At 36.1% G+C, this 18040-nt stretch overlaps 2 protein-coding genes across 4 annotated transcripts; both read left to right on the top strand.

Moving 5' to 3' along the window:
- The first annotated feature begins 358 nt into the window (after positions 1-358).
- Positions 359-8500, top strand: LOC104085877 (uncharacterized). The gene is made up of 7 exons (XM_070188559.1): positions 359-580; positions 984-1186; positions 1322-1769; positions 1859-2218; positions 2317-2495; positions 2585-5551; positions 5691-8500. The coding sequence occupies exons 1-7, from the start codon at positions 379-381 to the stop codon at positions 8277-8279; spliced, it is 6948 nt and encodes a 2315-aa protein (XP_070044660.1). The 5' UTR covers positions 359-378; the 3' UTR covers positions 8280-8500.
- A 4501-nt stretch (positions 8501-13001) lies between these two features.
- Positions 13002-17684, top strand: LOC104085876 (ETHYLENE INSENSITIVE 3-like 3 protein). 3 transcript variants are annotated; one of them, XR_001967217.3, is made up of 4 exons: positions 13002-13333; positions 14098-16063; positions 16157-16226; positions 17183-17684. XR_001967217.3 is itself a non-coding variant. In XM_018767223.3 (3 exons), the coding sequence occupies exons 1-2, from the start codon at positions 13299-13301 to the stop codon at positions 16028-16030; spliced, it is 1968 nt and encodes a 655-aa protein (XP_018622739.1). In that variant the 5' UTR covers positions 13002-13298; the 3' UTR covers positions 16031-16063; positions 16157-16525. The 3 variants fall into 3 exon arrangements, 1 of the variants encoding a protein (XP_018622739.1); XR_001967216.3 differs by having other exon boundaries at positions 17016-17684; XM_018767223.3 differs by lacking the exon at positions 17183-17684 and having other exon boundaries at positions 16157-16525.
- The last annotated feature ends 356 nt before the right edge of the window (positions 17685-18040 follow it).

Raw genomic sequence — 18040 nt, 5'->3', positions numbered from 1 at the left:
ACAACAGAGGAATATTATGTTGATTCTTCTCTTGAACAATGTCTTGTTGAGAACAAACTTTTGTTTTTGTTTCTTCTTATTTCTGTTTTTTGAGTTTTCTTTATATCGGCATATACCTCTGTCTGAGAAATGATAATTAAGACCATTGTTTTCATCGATAAATATTTTTTCTAACCAAGTTCTGTTTTATTCTTTTTGCCATATATAGTTCTCATTATAGAAATATCCAGCAAACCTTTGGTTCTTAAAAATTAAAATAATAACAAGGCTGGCTTAGTCTATTCAGCTCCCATTAGCTTAATTAGATGGAAGTTGAAGTTGGAGGCTAAAAAGTTGTTATATGTATTTAGCAGGTACAATTGAAGGTAATTAAAAGCAATGGATGCTCAAAAATCCATTGAAGATAAATTCTCAAAGATACATCCATGTTTTCCAGTGAATACAAGAATAGCAATAGTTGGAGCAGGTCCAAGTGGAATATCTGCTGCTTATGCACTATCTAATCTTGGCTACAACAATGTGATAGTAATCGAAAAACATCACTCGGTTGGTGGAATGTGTGAATCTGTTGATATTGAAGGTAAACAAATATGTCTTATATAGAGTTTACATTCTGTGCACTGACAACGTAAAATAGAGTAATAAACCGCCATAGCTGGTTAAATTGAACGGATCGTGTTAAAATTCTTTATACTGTTAGTGAACAAGGGCAGCCCGGTGCACTAAGCTCCCTCTATGCGCGGGGTCCGGGGAAGGGACGGATCACAAGGGTCTATTGTATGCAGCCTTACCCTGCATTTTAGCAAGAGGTTATTTCCACGGCTCGAAACCGTCACCTCCTTGTCATATGGCAGCAACTTTACCAGTTACACCAAGGCTCCCCTCCTTTATACTGTTAGCGTATATAATTTAAACTCGTTCTATATGTAGGTACTTTTTGATTGAGGGTTTGTGAGAGGTAACAGATTTTGTGTGTTATGTAGGAAAAATTTATGATCTTGGAGGTCAAGTCCTAGCAGCAAATAGTGCTCCAACAATTTTCCATTTGGCAAAGGAAACAGGAAGTGAGCTTGTAGAATTAGGCTCTCACAAACTTGCATTAATTGATAGCCAAACAGGGAATTATCAGGACAACAAAGTTGCAGATGATTATGTATCTGTTATATCATTGACATTAGAACTCCAGGTCAGCCTATGTCATGTACAAAAATTCAGTTGAAATACAAAAAGAAACGGCATCATAATTCATAATTCGTAATTGACTAGTCTTACGCTGACTGTCATAATTCAGCTCGTTTGAACCATAAAAGCTTATTCACAGGACAAAGCAAAGGACTCAGGTAGAATTGGTGTTCATGCAGTGAGTGACATTGCTTCTGATATGACGCCTTCATTTCTTGAAAGTCGCGGATTTAAGTCTGTTCCAAAATCTGTTGCATATGGCTACACTGCTTCTGGATATGGATTTGTTCAAGACATGCCTTATGCATATATTCATGAGTTTACTCGAACATCTATGGCTGGGAAAATTCGACGTTTCAAAGATGGATACACAAGCCTCTGGAAGAAAGTTAGTGAATCTTTGCCAATAACAGTCATGTGCCAAACGGAAGTCCTTTCAGTCAGACGCGATACTTCAGGCGTTAAAATTGGTGTCAAAAACAGCAGTGGGGATTTCAAAAGTATGGAATTTGATAAAGTGATATTATCCGGGGCATTTCCTTATAGAAATGGGAAGATATATAGATCACCATCTTCCATTTCAGCAGGTATTACTAGTCTCTATATCAAGATATGCAGCCTTCTTTGTGCTTGAGTTTCGGCTCAGTTTTATGCTAATGTTAGTTTGATATAACAGATCCTGAAAATGAAGTGCTGGAATTGAGTGAACTTGAAAAGGAGTTGTTCAGTAAAGTACAGACCATCGACTATTACACGACGGTTCTGAAGATTAAGGGACTAGAACACATGCCAGTTGGATTCTATTACTTTGAGGAATTTATGGATGATCCTGAAACAATAGGAAATCCAGTTGCCATGCAGAGATTCTATTCCAATACAAACATTTTCCTTTTCTGGTCTTACGGAAACGCAGCCAATGTTGAGGTTTCAACAGTTTTACAGCTCGCGATTGATGCTGTCAAAAGGATTGGAGGTGAAGTTGAAATGATCGTCCTACAACGACGATTCAAGTATTTTCCTCATGTAAATAGCCAAGGTAAAGATTATTATACTGAAAGCACAACATGTCTTTCCTGTCAAAAATTAGCTCTAGAATTTAGGGGTAGCTAACTTCCTTTTATAATTTGAACACAGATATGAAGGAGGGATTCTATGACAAAATAGAAAACCAGCTACAAGGTCAGCAAAACACTTATTATGTGAGTGGATTAATGGCATTTGAGCTGACTGAAAGAAATTCATCCTATTCTATGGACTTAATTTCCAAGCACTTTGCAAATCCTGATACACAACCTACGTTTCCTTACGTTAAGGTACTCGAAAGAGAAAATGATTGTTGCATTTTAAGAAAAGTTGAAGTGTGACATGTGAATAATTCAAATCAAAACCATTGATTTTGCAGAGATTATTTCCGCTCTTATCTGATCGCTTGGATAAGAATACTACAGCTTTGAAAGAATACCAGCAAGTGGAGTTTCCTGAACTGACTAGCCTCGACGGTTATTTAAAGCACTGGAGTACTCATAACATCACCAGAAAGAAGACATTGTACAAATGGATTAGTGAAGAAGGACAAGTAGTTAACCAGAGGACATATGAAGAACTTAATGCTAATTCTTCTTGTATTTCTCAGAAGCTGTTGTCTAGTCAAAAACCAAACATGAAGCAAGGTGACAGAGTTCTCCTTGTTTATGTCCCGGGGCTTGATTTTGTCGATGCCTTCTTTGGGTGTTTACGAGCTGGAGTATTGCCTGTCCCAGTACTTCCATCGGATCCAATGCAAAGAGGAGGACAAGCACTACTCAAGATTGAAAACATTGCTAAATCATGCAATGCAGTGGCTATTTTGTCAACTGCTGGTTATCATGCAGCTGTTCGAGCAGGCTCCGTGAAGAGTCTATTATCACTGAACCGTAAAAATGGAACGTGCTCAGCTCGCTGGCCTAATCTTCCATGGATACACACAGACTCTTGGGTCAAGAATTCCAAAGGAATGCATTCAAATAACAATGAAAGTTTTGAGCCCCGACCGGACAACGTATGCTTTCTACAATTTACATCAGGATCAACAGGAGATGCTAAAGGAGTTATGATAACTCATGGAGGGTTAATCCACAATGTGAAGTTAATGCGAAGAGTATACAAAAGCACATCAAACACAGTACTAATAAGCTGGCTTCCTCAGTATCATGATATGGGACTTATCGGTGGCCTTTTCACAGCTCTAGTAAGTGGGGGATCAGCAATTCTGTTTTCCCCAATGACATTCATCAGGAACCCTCTCTTGTGGCTCGAGACGATGAGCAAGTACAAAGCAACTCACAGCGCTGGCCCAAACTTTGCGTTTGAACTTGTCATCCGGAGGTTAGAGGCTAACAAAGAGAAGGAATGGAAGTATGATCTTTCATCACTCAAGTTTCTAATGGTTGCTGCTGAACCAGTGAGGCAGAAAACTCTAAAGAGATTTATTGAGCTCACGAGACCTTTCGGTCTTTCCCAAAGAGTGATGGCTCCTGGGTATGGATTGGCAGAAAACTGTGTGTTTGTAAGCTGTGCTTATGGAGAAGGAAGACCAATATTGGTGGATTGGCAAGGAAGAGTCTGTTGTGGCTACGCGAATCAAAATGAGGCAGATGTTGATATCAAAATAGTTGATCCGGAAAGTGGTGAGGAGCACAAGGAATCAGGAAAGGAAGGAGAAATATGGATTAGCAGTCCTAGTGCTGGCATTGGATACTGGGGAAGGGAGGAACTGACTGAGAAAACTTTCAGAAACAAGCTCGGAACGCGTTCCAAAAAGGTATACACAAGAACTGGAGACCTTGGAAGGATAATTGAAGGGAATCTGTTTATAACTGGAAGAATCAAGGACCTCATTATAGTTGCTGGAAGAAATATCTACCCATCAGATATTGAAAAAACTGTTGAAAGCTCATCCGAACTCTTGCGACCGGGTTGTTGTGCTGTCATTGGAGTTCCGGAAGAGACCTTATCCAGCAAAGGAGTGTCAGTACCTGATCACTCTGATCAGGTTGGATTAGTTGTCATTGCAGAACTTAGAGATGGTAAACCTGTTAGCAAAGATGTTGCTGAGGAAATAAAGGCAAGAGTTGCTGAAGAACATGGTGTTACTTTGGCTTCTGTTAAGCTGATCAAGCCAAGAACTATCAGCAAAACAACATCTGGAAAGATAAAGAGATTTGAGTGCTTGAAACAATTCAGTGATGGAACACTGGATGTGGTTCCAGATCAAATTTCGTCGAAGCGGAAACTTCTTAGATCTTTTACCACAGCTTCATGTAGGGAGGGACATACACCAAGGCCACATTTGAATATAACATCACCTTCACCAACTCCAAGATTGAATAAAATAGAAATAGTGGAGTTCCTGAAAAGACTGATTTCTGAGCAGACAGGAATCTCTATCAGCAAGATTACTACTACTGAGAGCTTAGTATCTTATGGTATTGATTCTATTGGTGTAGTCAGGGCAGCTCAAAAGCTTTCAGATTTTCTTGGAGTGCAAGTTGGTGCAATTGATATCTTCACTGCAACTTGCATTGAGGATTTGGCAAGCTTCACAGAGGATTTGGTTAGGAAATCTCGGCTTCATGATACCGAAAATCCTTCTTCTTTTCAAGACTACTCAGAGGATGATTCATGTAATTTGGTGGCTGAAGTTTCCTCTTCTCGTCGATTCGGAATCATGCTATTACAACTTCTTGCTCTTGTCTATGCCATTTTCATGTTGGTCCTTCCTGCATACTCATCCATATTTGTCTTTAAAACTCTGATTTTGGCAAGTCCTATTCTGATGAATTCATTTCCTTGGGTTGGTTATGCAATTTCTTTGATGTTTGCACCATCTGCTTGGCTTTTATGCATATTTACCACCTGCTTATGCATTGGTATTCTTGGAAATTTAGTCCTTCAACCAAATTATTCCCTGACACCAGAAGTGTCCATTTGGTCATTGGATTTTGTTAAGTGGTGGGCACTGTATAAGGCACAAGAAATGTCATCCAAAGTTATGGCAGTGCATTTGAGAGGAACAGTATTTCTGAAATACTGGTTCCAAGTATTTGGAGCAAGGATAGGATCATCAGTCGTACTGGATACCGTCGATATCAGCGATCCAGCACTCGTTTCGATTGGAGATGGAGCTGTTATTGCAGAAGGAGTTTTAATTCAAGGCCATGAAGTGAAGAATGGAATCTTGAGTTTCCTTCCAGTTAAAATTGGCAAAAACTGTTCAGTTGGTCCTTATGCTGTACTTCAGAAAGGAAGTGTTTTGGGAGGAGGGACTGAGGTAGCATCATTACAGAAGACAGAAGGAAAGGCAGTATCAAAATCAAACAGCAGCAAGAAGGTGAGGAATTTAATTTCACAAGTTAAATTTATCTGATTGTTCAACTTTTTATAACCTTCATATTTTCTTATTTAGCCCCTAAACAGAATCCTAAGGAGCCTTTTTAACATAGTGAAATGCATTTCTATTGAGATTTCAGGTCATCGAACAGACAAAAGAAACAGAAGGTGGTCTTAGTCAAGCTATGTATCACTTGATGGGAATTTACATTGTCGGATTCATAAGCGCTCTCTCAGGAGCGATCCTTTATTTCTTGTACATTCTGTTAGCTCAAAAATCTCCATCTCTTCAACACTTTTCCTTAATCTGTCTTTCTGGAGCATTCCATTGGCTTCCTTTCACTATCATTTCTTACATGACCATTATTTCTACTACCTCTTCAAGTCCAATAATCTTTGCTATCTCAGTTGCAACCGCCTACTTGGCTCATGGATTGATCCTGAGCTTCCTTACCATCTTTGTCAACAATTTTTTCTCAAAAAGCACAGATGATTCACTAAGAATATGGCTGAAACATAGAATTAACATTGTCTGTCATCTCAGATTTGCTAAACTCCTTTCTGGAACTGAAGCTTTCTGTATGTACTTAAGGCTCTTGGGGGGCAAAATTGGAAAACATTGTTCTATCCGAGCCATCAACGCGGTTTCTGATCCAAAATTGATATCACTAGGCGATGGTGTCCACCTAGGTGACTTCAGCAGGATTATAACCGGTTTCTATTCCTCGAGTGGATTCACAAGTGGGGTAGTTGAGGTACAAGACAATTCAGTTGTTGGGAGCCAAAGTGTTGTTCTCCCAAAGTCACTTGTCCAAAAGGATGTAATTCTTGGTGCACTTTCAGTTGCTCCAATGAATTTCGTTCTACATAGCGGTGGTGTTTATGTTGGATCTCAAGTTCCTGTCATGATAAAGAACACACAACATTCTATGGATGAGAGGATAGAAGAGATGGATACGAAGTACAAGAAGATAGTTGGAAATCTAGCTGCAAACTTGGCTGCAACCACTCTCAAGGTCAAAACAAGATATTTTCATCGAATTGGTGTTAGTGGAAAGGGAGTGCTTAAGATGTATGATAACATTAAAGGATTGCCAGAACACAAAATCTTTCGATCTGGCAAACATTTTCCTGTCATAGTCCGGCATAGCAACAGCTTAAGTGCCGATGATGATGCAAGGCTCGATGCTCGTGGTGCTGCTTTGAGAATACTCTCTGATACCACTTCAGATGATGGAAAAACAATTCTAGACTTGACCCTGAAGACAGGGAAAGCATTTTATGCTCGGACTATTTCTGATTTTGCAACATGGCTTGTTTGTGGCTTAGCTGCAAGGGAAGAGCATGTGAAACGTGTTCCACATGTTCGCGATGCAGTATGGACATCATTACGTGATTCGAATTCATTTACTGAAATGCATTATTACTCAAATATATGCAGGCTTTTCAGGTTCAAAGATGGACAAGAAATGTATGTGAAGTTCAAGCTGAGGCCATGTGATGAAAATATTACTGAAGATTCTGGTAAAGTTGAGCCTATTGGAATACTTCCTCCAGAAACAGGTGCAATTCCAAGGAGAGATAATGACACACGCCCGTTACTTTTCCTTGCTGATGATTTCCAGAAACGTGTGAGCTCGCCAGGTGGCATTCGCTACATTTTCCAACTACAATTCAGGCCAGTACCTAAGGATGAAGCAACACAAGATATTGCACTTGACTGCACTAGGCCATGGGATGAAGCTGAATTCCCATATGTTGATGTTGGAGAAATCATTATTGATCAGAACCTCAACAAGGAACAATCAGAGAAGCTGGAATTCAACCCTTTTCTCCGATGCCACGAGGTTGATGTTGTTAAAGCAACATCAGCCTCTCAAAGTGCTTCAATCGATCACGGTCGTTCATTGATCTATGAAATTTGCCAACATTTGAGAAATGGTGAACCACTTCCAGAAGCTTGGAAGAATTTCATAGAACAATCTGATGTGAAAGTTGATCTCTCTGGTTGTCCTATTGCATCTTCACTACAAGTAAAACAAGAAACTAATCATGAAATAGCTCTATCAAGAACATGGTTTCAAACTTCTTGGTCTACTTTTGCTCAGCCACTACTCCAAACATTCTTGCCATACTTTTTCTTGGCATATTCAATTCATGGTCCACTAAATTGGCTGATGTTTTTAAAGCAAACTACAAAGCAACCACTATACTGGTTTTTTCCTTTCTTTTGGATATCTTCAGGGCTAATAGCAGCATTGGTTTGTGTATTGGCAAAAGCTGTTTTCACAACAAGAAAGAAAGATGGAGGAAAAGCACACATATGGAGCACAAGTCTTTTAATGGAAACAATATGGCAAGCATTTAGGACATTAGTTAGTGACTATTTCATGGAAATGACAACAGGATCATTCTTGTTTGTTATTTGGATGAAACTAATGGGATCGGAAGTTGAAATAAGTCAAGGGGTTTATGTAGATAGCATGGGAGCTTTATTGAATCCTGAAATGATGGAAATTGAAAGAGGTGGATGTGTAGGCAAAGAAGCATTGTTATTTGGACATATATATGAAGGTGAAGGAGTAGTGAAATTTGGAAAAGTTAGAATAGGAGAAGGAAGTTTTGTGGGGAGTAGAGCTGTGGCAATGCCTGGAGTTGTAGTAGAAAGTGGTTGTAGTTTAAATGCACTTTCACTTGCCATGAAAGAAGAAATTGTTAAGTCAAGGTAAAATGGTTGTTGGCTTTTGTCATTTATTCAAAAGAATATGATAAGCTAATTACAATCTTTGTTTATGAGTCTATTGTGTTATGTTCATGGCTGGTTTAGTGAATAAAGAACAAGTCCTATAGTTTTTATGTGAAGAGAGAATAAGTGAAAGAAATTAAAGTTATTCTCTTCTTTGTATGATTCTAAAAAAAAAGGTAAATAAAGGAGAATTGTTACGTTTTCTTTCTATTCTTTCTTTCACCTTGAACTTTTTAGTGTGCATACAATAAAACAATAACTATCTTTCAATTCCAAGCAAGTAGGGGTTGACCATATATATCATCATTGTCCATATCTTCCTTTCGCTTGCCAAATTCAGAGGCGGACCTATGTGTAGTGTTAAGGGGTCATCGGATCCCATAAATTTCGACAAAAATCTTATATATATGGTGCCCCATCATGTTAAAATGATTATATAAATAACTTGGCACCCATCATGTTAAAATCTTGGGTCCGCCTCTGATGGCGGGTGCCAATAGTTTATATGGATCAAAAAGAAAATACTTCGACATTTTGACCTCTGTATTTGTTTTCTCTTCACTCATCACTACTAACAAAAGTGTTAATTACATGGGGATTTTACATGAAAATTTTATTCGCAGATAATACCTACGGATTTTTATGGGAAACATTAAAAATCCTAAATTTAAAATATTTTACCTGCGAAAAATATTTTCCTAGGCAAATACGTAGGTAACTTTGGCGCCATTATGCGCCAAAATATTACCTAGGAAATTGTCTGGGGAAACGAATTAACAAATATATTTCCGTAAGAAAATCCACAGGTAAACCAATAAAGAAAACGGAAAAGAAATCCAATGTTAATCCGAAAGAAAATCTCTCGTTAACGCTACATGCGAATTTAGTTGGGGATATTTTCTTGGGGATTAGCTTATTTGGGAAATTACTTGGGGATATTGTTGTTGCGGATTTAGCCGGGAATTGTTTCTTGGGGATTTACTTGGGAATTCTCTTAGCTGGGGAATTACCTGGGGATGTTATTGCTGCAGATTTAGTTAGGGATATTTGCTCGGGGATTTACCTGGGAACTTTCTTACCTGGGGAATTACCTAGAGATTTTGTCGATGTGAATTTAGTTAGAATATTTTTCTTGGGATTTTACTTATTTGGGGAATTACATAGAGATTTTATTATTGTAATTTTGCCAGAAATTTATTCTTGGTGATATAGTTTGGGAGTTACCTAGAAATGTTATTATGTATGAAATTAACTAGAGATTATTTGTGTGGATTTAGGCAAAAATTATTGTTTGATAATTTACTTGAGTACTTCATGATACAATTTTGATTGGGGATTTGTTGTTAGGATTTAGATAGAAATTTTATTGTTATTGTTTTAATTCGATATATGATGCTTGAAAATTTACGTGATGATTTTATAACTAGATATTTAAGTTTGAAATTCTTTGAAGACTTTTTAAAATGTTATTTGAAATTTTAAGAAGATAATATTTTAAATTTAAAAATTATATTTTTTCGAAAAGTTACAAAACTTAATATGTAAAAAATATTCATAGAAATTAATTTTATCTATTATATTTTGTCGATTTATGTGTAAGTAAATGTAAAGATGTTGATCCTATATAAAACTTATAGATGTATACATGTTTGGATTGAGCATTATAAGGCATTAAGAACTCAATAATAAAATAATTATCACAAAGCTAGTTATTTTAAGAATTAAAAATTTAATATGACTAATATATAGGACATGATAAAGCTAGGATACAACTACATGTGACATATTTCAGCTAATATCTTCAAAAAATATACTAAATGTAACTGAATGATTGAAAAGTATTTACATTTAATTTCTTAGCAATGAAAATTATGTTACATTTATAAAAATATAACTAATTTTTATTAACTTTCTATCTTAAGTTTGTCATTTTTTTCACATGTATTTAATAAGATAAAATTTAATTATAGTATGTATAAAATGATGTAGTTTGAGATTGTCAGTATTCAAACTTAATCGAGTGATCTTATGATTCTATTTTCTAACATCATCTCTTGATTAAATTTTAGCATTATTAAAATCACTTAATCACGTATACTTTATTAGGATTAGCAAAATAACTCTTACTAATTATCATGTACAATGTGTTTAACTCTTGTTAATTAATATATTTTTATATATAAAAAAAAGAAATTAATATGTTAATCAAGAATATAAATGAATTTTAGAAAAATAACAAAAATATATTAAATTTAAAAGTAATATGAACGTAATTTGCTATTACTGGGAGAAGAGTGTTTCATTGTTTTGCGGAATCCTTAATTAATACATCCTTTTATAAAATAAAAAAATAAAAATTATAAAGAGCAATTTCGAATAAGCGTATCAAGAATGGGCTTTCTAGGTGTAAGGTTGGATTGTGGTTTATATTAATGTAATAATCCTAACAGTAAAAAAAATTAAGAGAGCCTGATACAAGGCATGGGTTACATATAGATTTAGAGGAACTACTAGTTAGGAACGAGTAAAAATAATATATAATATAATATTAAAGCGTGGGGTATACATTATAGTATATACGAAAAACAAATATGCGGAGAGTTGAATTAATAAATATATAAAAATGATATGATAGTAATTTTAATTTATCGTCTAAAAATTTCGACACATACACTTGACGATTTTTATGGAGATTTACTTACATCTATTTCTCTATCAAAATCCACAAGAAAACTCTTAAGTTTCATTATTTTTTTACCAAAATTTCATGCGAATATTTTGAATTTTCTATGGAAAAATCTGCAAGTACTTTACATGCGAATTTACAACCCCAGGTAATTTATATGCGGATTCAAAATCCTCAAGTAACTTACCTGGGAATTTTTAAAATTTGCAGGTAATAATTACCTACGAAGGTTTTTCCATCGAAATTTTTTCGGAAGGAAAATCCGTAGAAAACTTATTTTTCTGCGAATTTTCCTACCTCAGTAAAATTCCAATGTAATACGTGATTTTCTTGTAGTGCATCCAACTTAGACAATAGAAAAGAAAACTTAACACTTTCTCTTTAAATAATAGTTTTTATTTAGGTCTTACACTTTGTAGGAGTGGTTTAACCTTACGGAGATTTATATATTTTAACAAAATAAAGAACTTATAATATTTTTCTTAGTATTTGCAAATTTGAAATATTTTTTATCGGAGTAACATGATCAATAGAATTCATATAGCCGTAGTAGTTATTGTTTTATTGTTGTAATCCTCATCTAAAATTAAAATGACTAAAAACTTATGCCAAAGCCGTACTTGCAATATAGTTTTAATCTCATGTTCGTGAATAAAATCATTTTCTGAATTAAGAGGAAATAATCTTTTTCTCAGTCCATTCCCTCAATGGAAATAAAAGGATAAATTTGCAACTTAAAATGAATTAAAAGAAAGAGAAAAAGAAAAAGAAAACCAGAGCCCGTGAATTCGTGAGTCATTCCCCCTTAATACACAAAGCGGTGCATGCATGCACAGATTCATTGTATTTGGACATTTTCCTTTTTGTTTTCCATTTTAGTGTTCCATATTTGTATTGGATCCCGATTAATTCTGGTTCGCGTCACATAAAGCTTATTCAAAAAACAAAAAAAAACCTTCCTTCTATGATTTTTTTTATTCTTAGAGATCAACCCGAAACTTCTGATCAAGCGTGATGAGATTCTATTCATCACATCACCACTTTTAGTGGTATTCATAATTCATTGAATCTGGACATTTTCACAATTTTTTTTTTGTGGTCATTTCACAAGTTTCTTGAGAAGAGACAAATGATAGGATGAAGAAAATCAAGAAACCAACAACGCCTGTAATCTCTAGGGTTGTGACACTTGTCAGTTGTCCCCTCTAACTTTACAATTTGTCAGGTAAATTCCATAGTTTTATATTCTAATCAAAATTAAAATGTAATTTGATGTAGTAAATACTAAGGACACTTTTTCTCTCATAGTTGACTATTAGGTTCTCACAATAACATCTCTCCTTTTTAGTGCTTGGCGAGTCTATTAACTTCACACAAAAAAAAGTACCAATTATAATTTTTAAATACATTACACAGTTTTTATCAATAAAATTTAACTTCTTTACTTTTGAGTAATTTCGAAGCATTTACATTTAGGAATCGGTTGGTTGATGCATTAGAATTTTAACCTTAGCATAATATTCAGCATAACAAAGTAGTCATCACATAACTAATGAAGTTTTAGTTGGTATAACTAAGTAATTATTCATATTAAATTATACGATAATCCATGTATTATTTTATATAGGATAAAAAATATAATAAGGATACGTATATCAATAGTGCGGTGTATTTAGAATAAAGTTATCATTTTAAAGTAAGTATAACATATAACAATCTCTTCAATATTAATTATATCATAACAATCTCTATATTATTACTCACTATTTAAATAATCTCTTTATTATTACTCACCATATAAATAATCTATGTATTAATTATATGAACCAAAAATACCTCAATGTTTAGGAAGTAGAGTAAAATTTACATGTCTGCCTTTGATATTTAATCCATAAATCAATACATGACACATACTTTTGTACAATTAATTACTTAATTATTATGTTTTAATATAATTTCGTATAAACAGTCTATAAACGCTGGTGATTTTCCGCCTCTTCTTTTTTGTCCTTTTACAATACGTCTTAGCCTTTTACTTTTTTTTTCCCCTCCTTTTCGCTTTTCTTAAGGAATTTTCAATCTCGTTGTCTTCAATCTAACATTCTGAGTTTTCGCCGTCTCTGTTAATAATACATGTCTGCATTTATATTTATTTATTTTATTCTAAAACCTTTTTTAAGTTTTTTATTGCCTCCTTTTGCTGTGTGACCATTTTTAACCAAAAAAAAAAGGAATAAAATCTGATACCCTTTTTAGGGTTGAATCAATCTGCTGCAACCAAAAGGAAATAAAAACTGCTGCAACTGTTGCGTAGGCATGGCTGTGATAGATGAGATTGGTGTTGATGTCAGGTTAGACCCTTCTAATTTATTTATTTTTTCTGTGTGTGTGTGTATATATATATATATGTTTCATTATTTGTGTTTATTTTTTGTGTTTTCTTTTTTGGGTTGTGTTGTTGTTTGAGCTGTGTGTAAACCAATGTATAATCTTGAATAGTTGTGTTATGACCAATTGTTATAGTATCAATTTATCAGAATTGTCATATGGGTAAGTTTTGTTTTTTATAATCTTGAAGGGTTTTATGAGTTTTGAGCATTTGTGTATGTTACGTCAAATCTATATTAGTATTTGAGAATTTGGGTATGTAAACACTAGCTTGAAAGTTGAGTTTTTTATTGTGATTTTTGTTCAATTGCTGGAAATTAGATAAGCTTCCTGCATTAGCAATCATAAAAACTGAATCTTGGATTGAAAAGAATAGTCTTTTGTGTTTTACGAGTGTGAGTTTGTTGCTTTCTGTGGCGAGCCTTAGTGGACAGAGTTGCCCGATACCTATGTTGGTTGGAGGTAGTAGGTACCCCGTGTAATTAGTCGAGGTGCGCACAAGCTGGCCCGGACACATTGGTTATCAAAAGAAAAAATTGTCGCTTTCTGTGGTCACTTTGAAATTGTTTGTCTTTAGTGTTTGCACGTCTTAGTTGTGTGTTCTTTGACATTTTGATGTTTGCTGGTTTATGAATAATGTACCTCTGTTGGATGGATATAATTTTACTGGCATTTAGTTTTGAAGTGAATAATGTATGATGATCGATGCTTATGTGTTGGGGAACAGCTCGGACATTGAAGTCGATGACATAAGGTGTGACAACATAGCAGAAAAGGATGTCAGTGATGAGGAGATTGAGCCAGAAGAATTGGAGAGACGGATGTGGAAGGACCATATTAAGCTCAAGCGGCTCAAGGAAAGACAGAAACTTGCAGCCCTGAAAGCCGCTGAGAAGCAGAACAATAAGCAAGTTACAGATCAGGCTAGGCGGAAGAAGATGTCGAGAGCTCAGGATGGGATTTTGAAGTACATGTTGAAGCTCATGGAAGTCTGCAATGCTCGAGGATTTGTTTATGGTATCATTCCTGATAAGGGTAAACCAGTGAGTGGTGCATCGGATAACATAAGAGCTTGGTGGAAAGAGAAGGTAAAGTTTGATAAGAACGGTCCTGCTGCAATAGCCAAGTATGAAGCAGAATGTCGTGCGAAAGGAGAGGGAGTCGGCAGCCAAAATGGGTACGCGGGAAGTGTTCTGCAAGACTTGCAAGATGCTACACTGGGGTCCCTTTTGTCTTCTTTGATGCAACATTGTGATCCACCTCAGCGGAAGTACCCGCTGGAGAAAGGCGTCTCACCACCGTGGTGGCCAACAGGGAATGAGGAATGGTGGTCTAAAACGGGACTACCCAAGGGTCAGAATCCGCCATACAAGAAGCCACATGATTTGAAGAAGATGTGGAAAGTTGGCGTTCTAACTGCTGTTATAAAGCATATGTCGCCTGATATTGCGAAGATCAGGAGATTAGTCCGCCAGTCAAAGTGTTTGCAGGACAAGATGACTGCTAAGGAGAGCTCGATCTGGTTGGCTGTTTTAAGCAGAGAGGAATCGATCCTCCAGCAACCGGGCAGTGAGAATGGATCATCTAGCATAGAGCCACCTGCTAGAAGCCGCAGTGAAAAGAAGAAACCTTCCATTAGCAGTGACAGTGAATATGATGTCGATGGCATTGATGATGGTATTGGCTGTGTTTCATCTAAAGATGAGAGGAGAAATCAACCATTGGATGTTCATCCTCTAAATGCCATTCCTCAATCTCACCAAAGTAAGGAGCAAGGAGATGGACGGCATAGAAGAAGAAAACGTGCTAGGTCAAATCCTACTGAGCAACTGATCCTACCATCTTTGAGACATAGTGATGACCATAGTAACTCATCACCTGATACAAACAGTTCGGAAATCCTAAGGGAAAATGACAAGAGCGGAGCACCAAAGCCTGTAGAGCACAACATTGTGACTCAATCCGAGTTACCATTACAAGACTCGAACCTTTCATTGGTTCTATCAGCTAATGTAGTCTCTACAGAAGATGCATATATAGGCACTGAGCCATCTCTTTATCCGATGGCGCAAAACTCTGCAGTTGTCCCTTATGAATCAGGAGCGCATCTTGGAAGTCAAGACTCTGCTGTCCAGCATCAATTTCATGACACTGAGTTCCATGGTCACCATAAAATTCCAGGAATAATCGATGGACCACAAAATTCCCATTTGCATTATGGATCTCACAGTTCTGTCGTACATACCGAACTGCAGGTTTCTGGATTTGCTCATGGATCTCAAATTTCTAACTTCAATCAACCTCCTCTGTATCAATCTTATTCTTCAGCTGAATTTGGATCCACACATGAGAAACCACAGTCCCACTTGGCCCGCAATGAGTTTCAGATTAGGCCAAGGGATTCTGGAGTTGGTTCGTTGCTTCACGTAAGCGGAAATAATATTACTGTAGACAATCAACATTATGGAAAAGACATGTCTCAGAATAACCATGATAGACATATTGAGATGCCTTTTCCATCACCACTTACTATTGGTTCACCGGATTATGCTACACTCGGCAGCCCATTTGACTTGGGGCTTGATGTCCAAAGTTATTTAGATAATACTGATTTTTATTTAGATTTTGACAAAGAAATGATGTCATTCTTTGCCTCATAGACAACCACAAAGGGCTCAAACAACATTTAGAATGTGAGTATTACTGAAGTGAACTACTTCTCCCTCTTTCATTTATTTGGGCTGTAGTTTTGCTTTTATTTTCTCATTACAAGAACTTCTTTGCAGGTGCGTGATAAAGGTGGAATGTGTTTCAAAGTGGAACAAGTCATTCTCTCATTAAATCAGAAGCTTGACTGTAAGTTATGGACTTAGTTTTCTTATACAGAAGTCAAATGTAAATTCATTGACAGCAATCTCAATTTTGTTTTTCTATTTTGGCCTATCCTTACTTTGTTGAAGAAAAGTGGTGAGGGGCAAGAAAGAGTTGTTATTGTCTTCTTTAGAGGTTGTAAAGTTGCTCATCATGCTCAAAACGCTCTTGTGGCCTATAAACTGTTACTGTAGCATTTTTTAAGGTTCTTTTTCCCTATAAACTGAAGGCCGAAGACTGGAGACGCAATTTATGACATATCAACTATTTTTGTGGCCTACTCATATTTGTTGTCATCATTCTTTTATCTTTTGATTTTCTTTTACCATAATCATTGTAATTTTCACATTCATTCTAAGCTAACTTTTACACATTTATAGTCTGTTTGGCTAAGTTTTTCCAAAGCCAAAAGCAATTTATTTTCTAAAAAAATGCTTTTGAGTAAAAGCAGAAGCCGTTTTGGTTACGGAAAAAAGTAGTTTCTCTCAAGAAGCACTTTTTAAAAGCTTGGTCAAACATTAATTATTGCTCAGAAGTACTTTTCAATAATTAGTCAAACACAAACTGCTTTTTTCGAAAAAAACATTTTTGAGAAGAGAAAAAACACTTCTCGAAATAAGCTTATTTTACAAGCCTGGCCAAACACGCTAGTAATTTCCTCTGCCTAGGAATGGGACATATATGGAGGGAGAATCGATAGATGGATATATGTACCAGAGAGAAGAATTTTATTTTTGGTCCATAAGATTAAGTACTTTCATTACTTCAAAACAGGAGCGTACAAAGGAGGGAGGTGCAGGTGCACCACTGGTAGCATAAGGAAAAAGACATTCTACATCTATAGTTTCATCCGTAGATGGATCATTACAAAAAACAGTGGTTTCAGTATCTATATAGCTACATTCTTGATTGTTGTGGCTGTCTTGTGCTGGCACTTGCAGTGGATTTACAGCAGTGGTGTCGTGTTGGTTTACAAAAATACGAGTGCGGATGGATCGTCTACGAGCCACGCCTGTTAGGTCATGTGTGTATTCCTTGAGGGCAAAAGTAGGGGCTTGTTCCATGGTGCACATAGCAGAACCACTGGGCAACTTAGAGCCATACTTAGCTAAAACATCTGCTACCATATTTGCCTCCCCGTAGGTATGTTGGATGATAGGATCACCAAGCCGCATGAGCAAGAACCTGCAGTCATCAACAAGATTTAAGTAATGCGGATTTGTTGTTTTATGATGGTAATTAGCTCTTTTGCATCAATATTGATCTCTAATTCAGGGGTGGATTTATGCGGAGAGGGTGGGGTACATGCACCCATGCTCCCCTTCCTAGGCTATGTATATACAGTACAAAATTTGCAGTTATATACATCAATATATTGGTGACCACTCATGCTCAATTGACTACTTTGGTGCATTGGTGATTGAGTGCCCCTTTTGTCTCCCAGATCCAGAGTTCGAACCCCCATCCCCACATTCTTCTTTTTAATTAAATTTTTCTATTTTTTGTCTTTTCTAAAGTTCCTTTTAACTTTTAATTAAAATCTTCTATTAACAGATCCCTAAAACACTAAGACCCCAACCCCACGTCACTTTTTACTAGTATCGTTTTCGATCCTTTTCTTTTAGTCAAAATTAGATACAACTATTCTCTTTCTCTCTTCGAATACTCCATTCTTCAAGAATCAAGAGCGCAATTTCTTCTCATTGCTCTCTGCTTTTAGTTTCTCAGGTATGCAACTACCCTGTCTCTCTTCTTGCTTTGTATTTTAATTTACTCGCTGAACTTTCTTCTCCTCTTGC

This window comes from Nicotiana tomentosiformis, chromosome 11 (assembly GCF_000390325.3).
Source record: "Nicotiana tomentosiformis chromosome 11, ASM39032v3, whole genome shotgun sequence".
In the NCBI taxonomy this organism is placed as follows: Eukaryota; Viridiplantae; Streptophyta; class Magnoliopsida; order Solanales; family Solanaceae; genus Nicotiana; species Nicotiana tomentosiformis.
The sequence above is the reverse complement of the archived record's forward strand: the minus strand, read 5'-3'. Positions and strand labels throughout refer to the sequence as shown.